At 34.0% G+C, this 16,428-nt stretch overlaps 1 protein-coding gene across 4 annotated transcripts in view; it reads left to right on the top strand.

The window, feature by feature from the left end:
* The window catches only part of MDGA2 (MAM domain containing glycosylphosphatidylinositol anchor 2), a 799,761-nt gene that overhangs the window by 697,043 nt on the left and 86,290 nt on the right, over positions 1–16,428 (top strand). For all 4 annotated transcript variants that reach the window (XM_073895162.1, XM_073895160.1, XM_073895161.1 and 1 more), the window contains one exon: positions 816–964. In XM_073895162.1, coding sequence (XP_073751263.1) covers positions 816–964 — 149 coding nt within the window. The remainder of the gene's footprint in view (positions 1–815; positions 965–16,428) is intronic.

The raw sequence follows: 16,428 nt of genomic DNA, 5'->3' as shown, positions 1-16,428 counted from the left end.
TGCCTTCGGCTCAGGTCATGATCCTGGAATCCCAGGATCGAGTCCTGCATCGGGCTCCCTGCTCATCAGGGAGTCTGCTTCTCCCTCTGACCTTCCCCCTTCTAATGCTCTCTCTCTCATTCTTTCCCTCTCAAATAAGAGAGAGAGAGCAAGAGCAGGAAGAAGGTCAGAGGGAGAGGGAGAAGCAGACTCCCCACTGGGCAGGGAGCCCACCTCAGGGCTTGATCCCAGGACCCTGAGATCATGACCTGAGCCGAAGGCAGACTCTTAACTGACTGAGCCACCCAGGTGCCACAGGCCTTACTCTTCTCTATCTACTCACAGTCCCTTGGTGATTTCTTCAGTCTCATGGCTTTAAACTTAAAATCTATCTATATGCTTACGGTTAACAAGATTATAGCTTTAATTCTGGCCTCTCTGGAATTCTAGACTAGTATATCCCAGTTGATGTCTCCATTTAGATCATTCAGACTATTAAAAAATAACTCTCTGAAGTTTTTCCCCAAAATTTGACCCTCCCCTAGTTTATCATCTCAGTTGATGGAAACTCCATTCTTTCAGTTCCTTAGACCAAAATACTTGTAGTCGAGCTTGATTCTTTTCCTCTCACACTGTTCATCTAATCAACCAGAAAATCTTCTTACGTCTATTCTTAAAATTCTCCAGAAAATTGGTTAGATTTTAATAATGAGTTTTCAAATAGAAGAATTACTCATGGAACACATGGTAGACTGTGGTAAAAGGGCCAAAAAAGAATAATCATGTTTGACTGTCATATGTCATCATTGAAATTTAAGCACTCTTTCTATTTTTAGGAAAAGCCTATGCTCCAGAGTTCTATTACGATACCTACAATCCTGTGTGGCAGAACAGACATCGTGTTTATTCTTACAGTCTACAGTGGACACAAATGAATCCCGATGCAGTAGATCGGATTGTTGCATACCGGTTGGGTATTAGGCAGGTGAGAAATTTAATTGGTGCCTTTTTTTTATTTTTGTGGTTTCTGTGAAGACCTTGTTATTATGATATGTTGGTGTAAATTTTTAATCATTTTGCATAAATTCCAGATTATATTTTCCCATATGAAAGATAATTGTGCTCTACATGGAATTGTTCCGAACTATTCACAAATGTTTGGAATTAACTTTTACATTTTCTACTGGGACAGGAGACGTTTTAAAGTGCCGTCCTTTGAGTCTTCTGAAATCCTTCACCAGAAGATGTGCTATAGAAATTACATTGTATTCTTGTTATGAAAGAAACTTATTTAAGATGTGCTCACACTTACCTGTGCTACATAATTCTTTGTCTTGTTTCCTAAGGAGCTAGAAGTCTTACTTATTTTTAATCAAAAGGTTTCAAAGTATAGAGAGAGGATGTTTTAAGAGTGAATTTAATGTATCTGAAGAAGAGAAGTATTTTAGTAAATGAGCAGAAACAATCAACAGTGTTTTCCTAAGGTAGCTGAAGATTATGGGTTTTGTGAAAATAGATCTTTTCAAATGAACCATCGTTAAGCCCTGTTATCCTTTGTTGGTGCAAATGATGTTTTTGAAATTTAAATGTAGGTCTTTACATTGTTTCCTGATACATAATATATTACCTGAGGTGACTGTCTCTGCATAACAAAACATTTTCAAAGAGTTATTTGATTTCCTCAAAACTTTGTATTATCCACAGATTTGTAAAGTGTTGTTTTCCACTTCCTTAGTGAAATCACAGAATAGCATTTTGAGTGTCCACAGTAAAAAGGACAAAATTTGCTTGCAGAAAGATTGATCAACCATCAGTAATCCCCTCAGTTGTATTATCATAAAACTAGTCTTTTTCTACCTTGTTCAAGAAGTTATAATAAAAGGCTATGTAAGATATATCATTCAAATTAAGATACATTGTTGGTCCAGTATTCTTGTCCTTATCTAATAAGCAACAAAACAAAACAAAACAAAACTCTTTTCTAGTGAATACATCCTGGTATTTGATAATCACTACGATCTTTCTTTTTATCCCTCTTTTACTTCAGTTCCTAAGGAAATCTGAGTAAATCCTAAATCCGTATCAAAATTGTTCTATTTGTTCTAATTTGATGATCGTTTTCTCTGATAGAGAAAATATAAACAAGAAAGATTAGCAGTTCTTTCTCCCTCAGCTGGTGGACTTTTTTTTTTTTTAACTGAACACAGCTAACATTTTTAGATCTTTCATATTTGGAGCTTCTTAGAGCATTCTTGACTTTAGACACATCAACTCATTTTCTAAGTCCTTACCACTTGATCTAGTCATTCACATTCATCTTGTATTATCTATATTTTGAAATACCTAAGAACTGAATACCAAATTGTTATTTATAAAATTAAATTGTTTTCATTAGGTGTCTTTTCCTTTTTTCTGGTTATAGCTTTATTTGCAATGATAGAGTCAAGATTTCATCTTTGGTTTCTCACTTTCTTCTTCTGGTATATTTTCTTAGAGTATCAGGGTAATGGCCCATTGCTCCCTGTAAACTGAAGAGCTGCCTGTTTTTTGGTCTGCAGAATTTTCCCAGCTCTGCTCATCGTTGCCTTTCTTTGCTCTCACGTTCCTCAAAACTTTCATTCCCAATGGCTCCACCTTCTCTCTAAGGCAAATTTAGCAGAAAAGAAGTTACCAGTAGAGTCTTCCCCCCAAATACATTTTTAGTGGAATTAGACTTCCTCCTAAGAGGGATCCAGCTAATTGAAGCCCTTCCTTCTCATCTACATCTTGTACTCATTACTAATACTTTCTGTATTGTGTTTCGCTACGATCACTACACTATTTTCCAATGGCAGTTTCTCTTCTTTCTAGATTTTTCCTCTCCTACATTAGCATCTCCTATAAATTCCTATCTTTATATTTCTGGATCATAAAACTAGTATATAACTCCCTGATATGCAATGACACACATTTCCCAGTCGCTGTGTTGTTCCTTGTGGACAAATTAGATAAATTTGCTTGGAGAAAGATTTATCAACCATCAGTAATCCACTCAGTTGTATTATCATAAAACTAGTCTTTTTCTACCTTGTTCTACTTTCCTACTTTAGAATAAATTATATATGTATGCCTATGTATGTATAATTTTCCCTATGTTTTTCTAAAAGTATGAATTCCAGACATACTTGGCTTCCAATTCTAGCCAGTCTAGCCTCATAATTTTTTAGCTAGATACCCTTGAGCTGGTTTCTGAACATACCCAAGCCTAGGTTCCTACCCTGTAAATTGAAGATAATGATACCTATCGGCCAATTGCATGTGGGGTGGAATATATTCCACACTTGCCCCATAGGCCAGCTTCCCCCATTCAGGGCACTCCTTACATGAACATCTGTGGCAATTCTTACAGTCATTCACCAGAGTTATGTAAGGACTAAAAAAAAAAAAAAAAAGTGCATTTTGAGACCTTAACACATCTACTGTTTCTTAGTTTTATTTGGTATAGCCATATATCCTAGGCCTAAGTATTATTCCAAGCCATGATTTTCACAAAATAATTTCCGGACATTTTTGTCCCTCTGTCTTATTTTCATTTCAAACCTGTTGTCCTCTGGAATAATCCATTTTCTGGAATTACCTTTTTCTGTTCCACCTTGAGTCTTAGTTTAAAGCCTTCTTGATCAGATCAATAAGGTTTGCTGCTAATACCATTCTTTCCAAGTTTGTGAGATTCATGCCATCCACTAGAGGAAAACATACTTCTGGTTGTTATAAGCCATGGTCAGGAAAACAATTCCTGTGTCTCTCACACAGTTTTTGAAACTAACTCATTTCTTGCCAAGCATTCTTTCTGGGTTTCTTTATTCTTAGGATTTTCTTTTATATTTAGAAATAAGTGTTATTTTTTCCTAGGGTGCTTTTTTATAATGCTCTATTTTAATTGGTAATTTTACTCAGATACTGTGTCTTGCTGTGGGAGAGCAAGTTTGCTATCTACTTTGGGGAGATCTCAATAAAGAGTAATGGCCTTGTGCAGTTCTGCCAATGTAAATAGGAAGGCGGAGTTTGTAGAACAGAAAAAGTGTGTATATCCACTTGTCTTTTTGCCACTACCATGTTCTTTACATTTAACCCTTACACGAAAAATCTTTACATGCAAAATAGCCTCAAAGACAACATTTCTTTTGAAAAATCTCCTTATACACCAAAGCTTAGGATGATAGGGCAAAAGCATCCTAGATACAAGGAAAGTGATAGAGTTCTTTTAAGAGTATTCCCCCTGCTTAATAATAGGAAACAAAAGTGTTAGTGTAAAATAAATTTATTTCTTCTATATTATATTAGAAAATATAGATTTCTTCTTTCTCAGGCATGTCCATTTAGATATCAACTTTTTTAAAGATACAATCAGATACCAGCATTAAAAAAAAATCACTCTTGAATTCTGATCTGATGATCACTGTAATGAAGATTTTATATTACATACAAATGGCTTTTTTCATCTCCCAAGCTATCTCAGAATCTTGAATCAAGAGCTTTTGAATATAATCACTGTAACTTGGATGACATTAAATGTACAGTGTAGGGGGCGCCTGGGTAGCTCAGTTGGTTAAGCGACTGCCTTCGGCTCAGGTCATGATCCTGGAGTCCCGGGATCGAGTCCCACATCGGGCTCCCTGCTCGGCAGGGAGTCTGCTTCTCCCTCTGACCCTCCTCCCTCTCATGCTCTCTGTCTCTCATTCTCTCTCTCAAATAAATAAATAAAATCTTAAAAAAAAAAAGAGAGATGCACAATGAATGTGGCTTTTTGACTGCCCCCTTTAGAAAGTAGGAAGTTTTATTGAATAAAATAAAATTGCTGCTGTTCCTGTCCTTTTGAGTTATGCCCTATTAAAATGCTTAGAATTATCATATTCATTTGATCACACAGTCAATAAAACTTTAAGTAAATTAATCCTACAGTGATTACCAGGAGTTCAAGAAGGAAGCATTGCCCTTAGAGTCTTGTTGAAGCAAGTGCTGTCATAGGAATATGTACAAAATGCCACAAAAACAAGTATAGGAGCGGCTAGTACTGCAGGGTAGTGGGGTTAAGAGACGTGATCACCAAGGTAGAGACTGGTTTGTTAGTCTTTATAGGTTTATACTCAATTTTTTTTTGTAAATAGTACTCATTAATAATGACTAATCAAGAAATCACTAATTGCAAATGTACTTTTTATTATTAATTTCGGTTTGGTCTTCATACATGTGACTATAGTGACTCAGCCATAGTTTATTTTTCCTTCCATTTAAAACATTTTTTGTTATTTTATTAAGTAATTTGTTATTTTTTTTTAGTAAAGGTCTCATGTTATAGTAGATGATGATAATTAAAAATTTAGAAATGTATTACATACACACATGACCATATGGGTGACATTGTGGTTATTAATATTGTTAAGTACCTAGTTTAATGTGTTTAAAGAAGCAGAAAATTTTAAGGAACAGGCAGTATGACTGGTTAGTCCTAGGGGATGACTTTTTATGCTTTAGCAGCTTGTATAAGGAAAGTACTGGCAGTCTACAGGTGCTGAAGTAAGTGAGATTAGAGTAATGTACATGATTGACTGAAGCCAGTTGGATAGATTTCGTTGAGACAGATGTTTGGAGGAACCATTTGACATAGGGCATTTAATGCCAGCCCAGGGAAGTCTGTGGAGAATTGATAGATAATCTGGATAAACTGTATAGTCTTAAATCATGAATAAAATGACATCTTTTGTAGATTAATCTGATCATATCATATATAGTATATTAAATGATATCACAGTGGAGGTAGAGAAGAAATTAGGCACTTTTGAAGGAAGGTTGAGTAAGATTTAGATTAGAGTCATGAAGGGGGAAAGAAAGAAAAATTGAATAAAGAAAATGTTGAAATGGGCAGAACTTGAATATTGATTTAATTTTTGAGAAATGATTTTTAAAAGTACAGTGACCTTTTTTCTCTATTATTTACTTCAATCTCTTTAGTGAATGTTCTGGAAATCATCAAATATATAGATGAAGAAGAGAGCAGGCAAGAGAGAGAAAGGTAGAGAAGCCATTTTGTTAATGGTCTCTTTGGCTGTGGAAAAGAAATAAGCCGTAAGCCAGTTCATAAAAAGTAGTTATCTCCGTCTTCCAAATCAAGGACACTGCACATGTACTCTTCATTCATTCCCATAAATACTAACTTCACAGTGTATTTACTAGGAGGAATAAATACAATAAATTTGAGAGACCCTGATGAGCCATGGGCCTTTGATGGGAAAGGCTATGGAAAATAGGGGCACTTTTTCTTGGAGAATTCCAACTACTTTCTGAAGAGTTTTCTGAGTCTTTGGCCCTTTGTACAGATTTCATTTTGTGTAGTAATACTGCTCAGGAAAATTAATTAATATTTTCCTTTCTCTTGACCCTGAGTGTTGTGGAAAATGAGCAACCTCAAAGAGACTTTTGGAGTGAAAGAGTGTTAAATTATTGACAAAAGTAGGATACTGAATCAGAGTTTGCAAGAATGCTCAGATTTTTAAATTGGACTTGTTAAATTTGAATGATAGTGAACATAAACCAAATAAAGGGAGCCTGGTTAGGAATTTAAGTGAATACTTCCCTTCGAATATGTAAGCTCACATGTCAGAAGCATTAGACACAAGAACTGAAGGTAGCAAAAATGTCAAGACATAAATTTACTGCATGAACACAGCAAGGATAGAAGTTCCAGTGAAAAAGAAATAACTATGAGGTAGAAAAATCTGCTGTGTCATGGAAACTAAGGGAAGAATATGTGAATGTGTGTGTGGTGGGAGGGATGATATTTGTACTTTCAAACACATTTTAAAAGTTTAAAAAGGCCTAAAGTTAAAAAATACTGAAAAACCAGTGTTGGTTTTTTAAGGTAATTTGAAAAAAAAAATGTAGATAGGTTTAATATTATTCCAAGATCAACTGATCACAAGTCAAATTAAATTGCCCAGAGCCTATCCAGGCTGTCCATTTGAATCAGTATTTTATTAAGAAGAGAAGACCGATTGATATATTTCTTTGGATAAAAGAACACTTCTTAAATGTCTAAATTGTATCTCTTACAGTCTGTAAATACATGGTTATTATGGATTCCAAGAATTTGCTCCAAATCAAAGAAACTATCCAATAGACATATATGTTTTATATATATATATATATAATATAGTATGTGCTATTATATATATTATATAAATTCAGAGTCTTAAATGACTAGGATTATAAAGTTCAGTGGAAAGCATGCATTCATTCAACTACTTTTTTTTTTAAGATTGATTTATTTATTTTAGAGAGAGAACACGGGGAGGAGGGAGGGGCAGAGGGAGAGAGAATTTCAAGCAGTAGAGCCTGATACGGGACTCTATTTCATGACCCTGAGATCATGACCCAAGCTGAAATCAAGAGTCAGATGCTTAACCGACTGAGCCCCTGAGGCACCCCTTCACCTGCTTTTAAGGGAAAAAAATACCAAAACTTGAAATGGAGAATGGAGTTTGGATTAAGAGTCTTTTTATAATTAAGCTTTTTATTTTAATTATAGTGTAGTTAATATACAGTGTTATGTTAGTTTCTGGTGTACAATGTAGTGATTCAACACTTCCGTACAACACCCAGTGCTCATCACAAGTGCACTCCTTAATCCCCATTCACCAATTTTACCCCTCTGGTAACCATTATTCTCTATAATTAAGAGTCTGTTTCTTATTTGTCTCTCTCTCTCTCTCTCTCTCTCTCTCTTTTTTTTTTTTCCTTTGCTCATTTGCTTTGTTTCTTAAATTCCACATAAGAGTGAAATCATGTGGGTATTTATTTTTCTCTGACTGACTTACTTCACTTAGCATTATAGTCTCTGGCTCCATTCATGTCATTGCAAAGGCAAGATTTCATTCTTTGTTATGGCTGAGTAATATTCCATTGCATATCTATATCATCTATCTCTCTCTCTATATATATACCACCTCTTCTTTATCCATTCATCTATCAATAGACACTTGGGCTTCGTTTTCTTTTTTTCATGCTTCAACCCTCTGCAAGATGTTTGAATTCAGATTTATATATGGATTTATACTCTATATTTGTAGTCTCTGTACTATGTCTGTGAATAGACTGAACACACTGTTTTCTTTGTGTTATAGCAGTTGTTTTCAAATCTGAGGGTGCATCAGAATCACCTACAGTGCTTGGGAAAACAGTTGCTGGGCCCCACCTCCACAGTTTCTGATTTAGTGGGTCTGGGTTAGGGCCCAAGGGTTTGTATTTTTAACAACTTCCTGTGTGATCTTGATAAAGCTGTTTCAGAGCCGTACTTTGAGAACCACTGTTTTATGTTGTCATTCTATATTGAAGAGACTAAGATCAGATTCCATTTTCATCTTTTGGCATTTCCTTATTAACATTCCTATATGATCTCAGTATAAAAAGAATGGATAAAGGCTCTTTCAAGCACAGTGCTTGGCATATGCTGTTCAACACCATTTGCATAATGAATGAATTTGAGATTTACATTTTATAATGGGTACAGTGAGTTCCAACCAGAGACGTACCCTTTTCTTATGCTTGGATTGATGCATTTCTAAGACCAGTGATTATTCAAATATTGTTCTCAGTCCACAGTTGATCTTGTAGTTTTATCTGGTAGACTGAGAACTCAGATGCAAATGTTTTCTTTATTTCTTCTGGGCAAGATATACACACGTTCTTTGGCTTATATTTGTATATATTTCCAAGGATTTTTTACAAGAAATCTATCAATGAGGTATTAAAAGTTACTTAATTATGGTATGTGTAAACTAAAATTTACATTTGGTAGTTTCCTAATGACTAACTCAGTGCTTCATCAAAGACTGTGACCACTTTGAAACATTATTACAATTCCTAAGTGATCATTCCCTCATATTTCAAGAATGAATCATTGTCAGAGTTGTCTTGAATTGATAACCATTTTCTATTACTTCTTTTCATTTTTAAATATAAATCACCATCATTTTCAGTAGTTTTAGGTTGTCTGAAAATGTGGAGTCATACATATTTTACACTATTTTCATAAAAAAACCTGATTACTTTTCAACAGTTAAAATATTTTAAATGAAGTGGCTGGAACAATATTTACCTTTGAATAATAAATGCTGAACATGACAGATTTCAAAAAAAATACATAATATCTACTGCTTTACAATTGCTTGATAATGGATTGCCTCGTTTTCCAAGTCCTCAGTTTCAAAAAGTTCAAACAAGAAATGCAAAATATCATAAAGGGTTTAGGTTGCTTTAGGGGACTCCAAATTCTGGAAACCATTTTTGAAGAGATAGAGCATGATGTTGAGTAGGAATCTGAAGACAATAGTTTGAGTAGCATGGTCATTTCCTATTCTCACTAGCTGTTCTTAAAGTATGTATACCATACAGCCTGATACTATTCTAGGTGCCCTATATATACTGCCATATTTAACTCTTTAATCAACACAATGTGGTAGATATAATTGTTATTTTATGTTAAGGATGAAGAAAGGATGGGATTAAGTAAATCACCCAAGATCTCAGAGTTAAATCAAAGGCAGAACTGGGATTTGAACCCAAGCTTTCTGGCTTGGAATCTGACAAGTGTAATTCAGCTGAATATTACCTGAGCCTTGTGTCTTTTTCTTTCTTTTTCTTCTGTTTCTTCTTTCCTCTCCCTTCTCCTTCTTCATTTTTTAATGGTAGACTTTCACCTTGTTTTCTAACTTCTCGTAATAATTTCTTATTGAAATTTAATACCTCTTTTTTATTAACTCTAGTTGTTATTCATATTTTAATTTAAATCATATACTTCTGTATTTATATTTCTATGTCCACATAATTGAATATTATATTTTTATTCCTTTAATCTTTTCCATATTTGAGGATACATCTGCTTTTCCACTTACAGTGTCTGTATTTTATACAAACCTTTCTGACTTTGGAAATCTCTTCCTCAATTTCTTATTTTATAATTTATTTAATTATGGCATGATATGAATACCTGCTTTTGCTTTTTTAATGGTAAATGAGGAAGAAATAAAACAATTGTTTGGTTTCAGAATAAATAAAATATAAATTAGAAAAATATGCCAGTGTAATACTAAATACCAAAAATTCCTGTGAAATTAGTATCACTCGTTTAGGTGCAGAAATAATCTCACAAATGTTAAGTTATATACCCATGTTCTGCAGAGAGAGAGGTCCTTAGGGAACTGGAATATTAGCCTTGTTTGTCTAATTCTGAAAACTCTTTTCTTAACTTCTATAATTCCCTGCTGTGAAACTCTGTGTGCATCTATGAATCATTAGAATGGAAAGCGATGGGATTTGGTTGGAAAGGAGATTGGATAGGCAGCCCAGAGCTCTATCATGAAAAGCTATCAATGTCTGCGTACATCTTACTGCTCCTCCTACACACAAATACAATAAGTTTATAAATTAAAATACCAATACAAGAATGGCATGTTTGCTGTGCCTTAAAGAATGAGACTAGACAAAATAGGGTTAGGCTTTATTGTAAATGAATGCTTAAATCTACACTCTATATCTCATGTCAATTTATAAAGAGGTCACTCATAAGGAAGAAGCATTCTTTCATGTAATCAACAAAGTGTGTACTTAAACTGAGATTACACATGAAGGACTCTGCCAAGCATTTGAGTTGCCAAAGGGGTGGGGATGGGTAGGTGGCAGGATAGTTCTTGTCCTCAGGGGATAGATAACCAAGCAGTCAATTACGATACAGTTTTATAGGTATGATAATAGATGTGGATATGAAGTATTGTGGGAAAACACTGGAGGAGAATCTAAGATAACTTTCGGAGGTGAGGAATGCTGGCAGAAATAACAGTAAACTTACATGGGAAGGGTGAATAGAAGTTACCCAGATCAAGGGATATGGAGGGAATTAACACATCCCTGGATAAAAGCCAGCGTAGTAAATTTAGAGAACTGAAAATAAAGCAATATATCTGGACCATAATGCAAAAGAGAAGGAAAAGATCAAGCCAGACATATGAGGGACCAAGGACACGAAGGGCCATATGAACTGGTCCAAAGGAGTTAGATTTACCTTGAGAGAAGTGGGGAGACACCAAAAGAGCCAAAATAGAGGAGTCAAATGATCACTACTGAGGTACAAAATTCAGAAGGGACAGCAGAGAATAAAAGCTGTTGTTTTATTTCAAATGATATATAACTACCCACATCAGTGCTGCTGCTTTGGTGATTAGAGAGAAATAGATGTGGCTGCATCAGGAGGATTTGATGATTAAATGTAGTTTGGGGGAAAGAAGGAAGCAAAAAGGCAGAGATGAAGAAGATGTTCACTGCTTATGTGCTTGTTGTCTTTTGAAAATCTTATGTCAAAACATGAATATTTGTTTCTCATTTCAGTATGTTAAGAAAATATTCTTAAATGAACTGCTATTGAGATGAATGTTGAGCATATATTTAATGTAATGTTTTCAAGGAAATGTAAAATGGTAAAATTTAAAAACAAAATCTGAAGGAAGTTTCATGTTATGATGTAAAATAACTTTAATGTATCCCTGCAACTCTCTTTTTTTTAATGTTCTAAAATTTATTCTCAGAGACTCCTGTCTTAGCAAAATGACACAATAAAAAATTCATGGGAAGTTTTCTTATATTTAATAAGCAGCTCCTCTGCTTTGGGAAGCTAATTTTGAACATATGTATGCTTATGCTCATGGTATAAGGTGTTGCAATAATAGGTCTTCAGAAAAGAAAAAACTTTGAATAGTTACACTTAAAACATATTTTCTTTTACTTTATACTGTCTCCTCTATAATTTTATATTATCCTTTCTTTAGAAAGTATCTTAGTGCCCCACAGAGATTGGTGTATTAGGTTAAGTGCTTCTATATATTAACACAAAATGATTTTTATAGTATCAATCATTTTTTGAAGGGAGCATGTTGAAGCATGTACCAGCTCCTAAATCTTACTCTTGAAAGGGACATATATCACTTCTGCTTATTTTTCCTTGACCAAAGAAAACCCTGTGACTTGATCTGAAGTCAACAGGGCAAATAAGTGCTATCCTATGTACTTTCAAAGATAAAAGAAAATATTTGTAAAAAGCATGAATTACTAACCAGATTTGCCTTTCTAGTCAGCAGTATTTGATTGAATATATTAATAATACCATTTGATTTTCTGATGAAACTGTAACCTCAGAGAGATCTACTTAAGTTTACTTCTAAAATATTAAAAGAATGAGTACAGATTTTATTATTATGAAGTTGTACCATTTAGTTCAAAATGATGAAAGTATAAAGAATTGAAAGGGGCTCAATAAATGTCTTTTGAGTGACTGAGTCAATAAATAAATGTTGAAATAAATGCCCCTGTGTACATATGATCTGTGTAAAAGAACATTAAAATCTGAAACATGCTCCTGTATATAATTCATCAGGGCCTTAATATTCTTTGATTCTTCTTTTGTAATTAGAGGTTACATACTGTTATATATACATGGAATAAGAAGAGAATGAGACAGAAAATATCCATGAACTCATGAAGCTCATATTCTGATAGAGAGCAGACAAAAATATATGTAAATGAATAGATAGAATAATTTCAGAAAGTGATTAATGCTATGCAACAAATAAAGCAGAGATACAAGAAAAACTGATATCATTAAAATTCATTCTGTATTCAGAGAATCTGATGAAAATCTGAGAAGAGAGCAAAAGTCTTTACTTTTCCCACATGACATCATTTTGAGACAATTTTCAAATCATGTTCATAGGAAGGGGACTTATGGTTCAATCGGGAGGAAAGAAGGAATCTAAATTGGAATAACCAAGTACATTCACTAAAATGAAACAATAATAATTTCTGCATTCATTTGTTATTTAAGTTTTTCTTAAAAACTAAATGAGGTAAGGTAAATGACCCAAAAACTCAGTGGTTACATTCATAACTCTTAATTATATTCAGGGATATGAAATAAATCTGAGTTGGAATAGAGTTTAAATCTATATATTTTGAGGACATATAGTGACTGGTCAGTCTGTAAAAGCCCATTGACAATTTGCAAGATAAGTCACTTGCATAAGAACAAATTGCCAACTAAGAGGAATGTATGAGGCTCTAAGAGGCATTATCCTAAGGACAAGAAATCCTGCTTCCAAAGGCATTGATGCTCCTAATGTTTCAATTGTAACTGCATTTTCTTGCTTATTTAAATATGTATTTTATGGGGCACGTGGGTGGCTCAGTCAGTTAAGCATCAGACTCTTGATTTCAGCTCAGGTCACAATCTCAGGGTCAGGAGATGGAGCCCTCGTCAGGCTCTGCGCTGGGCATGGAGCCTGCTGAAGATTCCCTCTGCCCCTTCCCTACAGCCCCTCCTTCTTGTCTATCTCTCTCTAAAAGAAAAAAAAATACATATTTTGAATTTTGTATTCCAATAGTCACAATTTTTAAATTGGGATAGAATGTTCCTAAGTAGCTCCAAAAAGCTGACTAGAGGGTCAAGTTGATAAGAGATAGGTGACCAAAAATAAAACTGGGAAGGGAGGTGTTGCCCAGGGCAGCATGCTTACTACTAAGAAATCAGGAACTAAAGCCTTAGCTGTTTGCCCCTTCCAGACTGCTCTATATTGCAAAACGCCTTTTTTTTTTTTTTAGCCTTTTGTTTCTGAAATTCTGGATGATGTTTTTTAGTGCTCTGAATTTCTAGCCCATATTTTTAAATAAGCATCAGGAATGGGAATGTTAAGGATCATTCTGACTTTATTGCTAATAGAAGGATAGATGATATGTGTGGCTTTATTTCATGTTTTGTTTTATTGCTAAGAGTGGTATGATGATTGCGGGGGTTGTTTGTAAGATGTTAGGGTAACATGATGTTGCCTGGAACTCTTCCTGTTCCCTTTATATTGGTATTCAATACCTTACGGCTGAGGAAAAAGATGTGCTTCCCACCTTGAGCTAACGAGAAGTCAGAGACAGCCCTAACAACATACTCAGGAAAAGTTCCTTACCTTGTGAAACTTTCCTTTTCTTTAGAGAGAAATCCTGTACACAAATAAACAGCTATTATGATTTCAGGTAGAAAAAAATTAGGAAGAGTGGTGGAATGCAGTGAGACCATGGAGTAAACAGGGCTCCTTGTGCTGTAAGAAATAGTGTGGTCAGGGAACCCCTTTCTGAGGAGTTGACATTTCAGTACAGACATAAATGAAGTCAAGAGATAGGAGCCACAAAATAATTAAGCTAAGAGATTAAAGCACCTCATAAGTATATCAAATGCAATATAAAATATATATATATAGTTATAGTACATTTAGTTATTACAAGTGTAATAACTAAATGTATACTACATTTAGTTTTGTGGGCACCAGATCTTCCAATTTCTATTTGACAAATAGAGTACTCCATTACAAGAAATAGTGGAGATCCAAATTAAAAATTTTTAATGTGAATCTGATCATTATAATAATGCAAAGGCCAATAGGAAAGAATTGGCATTTTGCTAATTAGAAGTGTGATTAGCAGATGTTTTCATATTATAAGGATAAGGGAACTGATAAGACACTGGTTATGTGGGACAGTACAGTGCAGAGCCCACAGTGGATTTGCTAGAAACATGGACAAGCAAAGAACGAAACTTTGTTTGTAATTGGGATTGCTCAATGAGAGACAGTTGGTAATTAATCTAGGTGTTGGGCTTGAGTTTTTATTAGCTATCAGTCAGTAAATCTAAGTAATGACACAACATTTTGTCAGGATGGGCAAAATGCCTTCCTTCTGATCCAGGAAGTAAGACCTATCTTCTCACTGAGTAACCAAATCAATAATGAATTCAATAAATACTAGTCTGGACTGTGACAATATTACAGTGACTCAAAAAAAGAAAATCCCTTCCCTTCGTGGAGTGGCATTATAAAGAATAAATTAACACATTGTCAGACAGTTGCAAAGAGCAATGAGTTCTAGCTAACAAATAGCAAGTAAATATATACTGTAACTCACATCCAACCTAGAACAGTAAAATCTTACTGATCCTAAACAGAACATGTATTCACAATTTAATAATCCTTTTCATTGTTTTACTAAAAAAGGGCCATGATAGTTTTTATTTTACAAAACAACAATAGCAAGGCCCAACTTTTCTATCAATATCCAGATTCATTTAGCATATATGAAACTTTTGCTTTATCTCTCACAGAATGGAAGAGTAACTTTGGTCCCAATTATTACTTCTTTTTTGAAATATTCAGAGGATTATAAATTTAGGGGCACATAGTAAGCACTCAGTAAATATTAGTTCTTATTATTTTAAAGAAAGATTCACCTCATTTTAAGATAACTGAATTTAAGCACTCATTTTGGGGGAACAAATTGTCCTGCAGATAAAATGAATGAGATTTTCTCAAAGGCAAGAAAAATGTTCTTTTCTGAACTACATTTTTCCTTCCACCTGCTATTCTAAAGTGCAATATCTGGCTCAGGGTGGCCTATACTAAATGCCCAATACTAATCAATGACTTAATGCCCCTTTTATAGAATGGCCTTAATGTGTCATTGTTTAAAAATAAGAAAAGTTTCATGAATTATATTAATGTAACATAATGCTTTTTACCCTTTTAGCAATTTTATTTATATATCTAATGCATACTTTCAGTGCCCATTATCTAACTGTTGACTGTCAAGGATTTACATCTACTTCAGTTATTTCTATAATTACTAAGTTTAACTATGGTTCCTCGCTAAAAAGGGGGCTTTGTTTTGTTTTGTTCTAGTTATCTGATTTTCAAAGAATTCAACAAACATGTTTGTTTTTTTTCTTGTTGTCATGATGAATTGAACTGCATGCTTATGAATGCTTCATTTTTTTTTGTCACTGGCTGATCAGTTATATTGTTAAAAGGAACTATCAACAAAGAAATTGTGGTTTCACTATATTTTAATACCATTTTGTATAACCAGATAATAACTTGATAAATTTTAATGTTTCAGAAGTATTTTACATTCCTCTATTTCAATTTACTTTCATTTGCTTCTATTTCCAATTTGTGTGTGGTTTTGTGTGCATATGCATAATGACACAAACTGTTATCATTAATCATGAATGAGATAGTTTCCTTGCAACCTCAAAAGAATATAAATAAAAGTGTAAAATGGAATTTAGAAACATGAATACATTTGCCAAGTGAAAAAATAAAACATGGTTTTATTTGTGCTTATGCAAATATTAGTACTAAGTATTTTGACATGGAATTTTAGACATCCCACCTGCTCAAAAACAACTTTCTCAATCTTGAGATTGCACTACTGGGAATTGCTTTGAATATCTGAAATCTTTTCTGTCATTATTAGTCTTTTGTATAAAGTGAGTCAGTCCTCCAGAGAAGGTGAAATTTTGGGACTTTTCATCTAAGTTAAAGACTTAGC

This window comes from Callorhinus ursinus, unplaced genomic scaffold (genome assembly GCF_003265705.2).
Source record: "Callorhinus ursinus isolate GAN/ISIS: 27379988/994484 unplaced genomic scaffold, GSC_fseal_2.0 scaffold8, whole genome shotgun sequence".
Taxonomy (NCBI): Eukaryota; Metazoa; Chordata; class Mammalia; order Carnivora; family Otariidae; genus Callorhinus; species Callorhinus ursinus.
The sequence above is the reverse complement of the archived record's forward strand: the minus strand, read 5'-3'. Positions and strand labels throughout refer to the sequence as shown.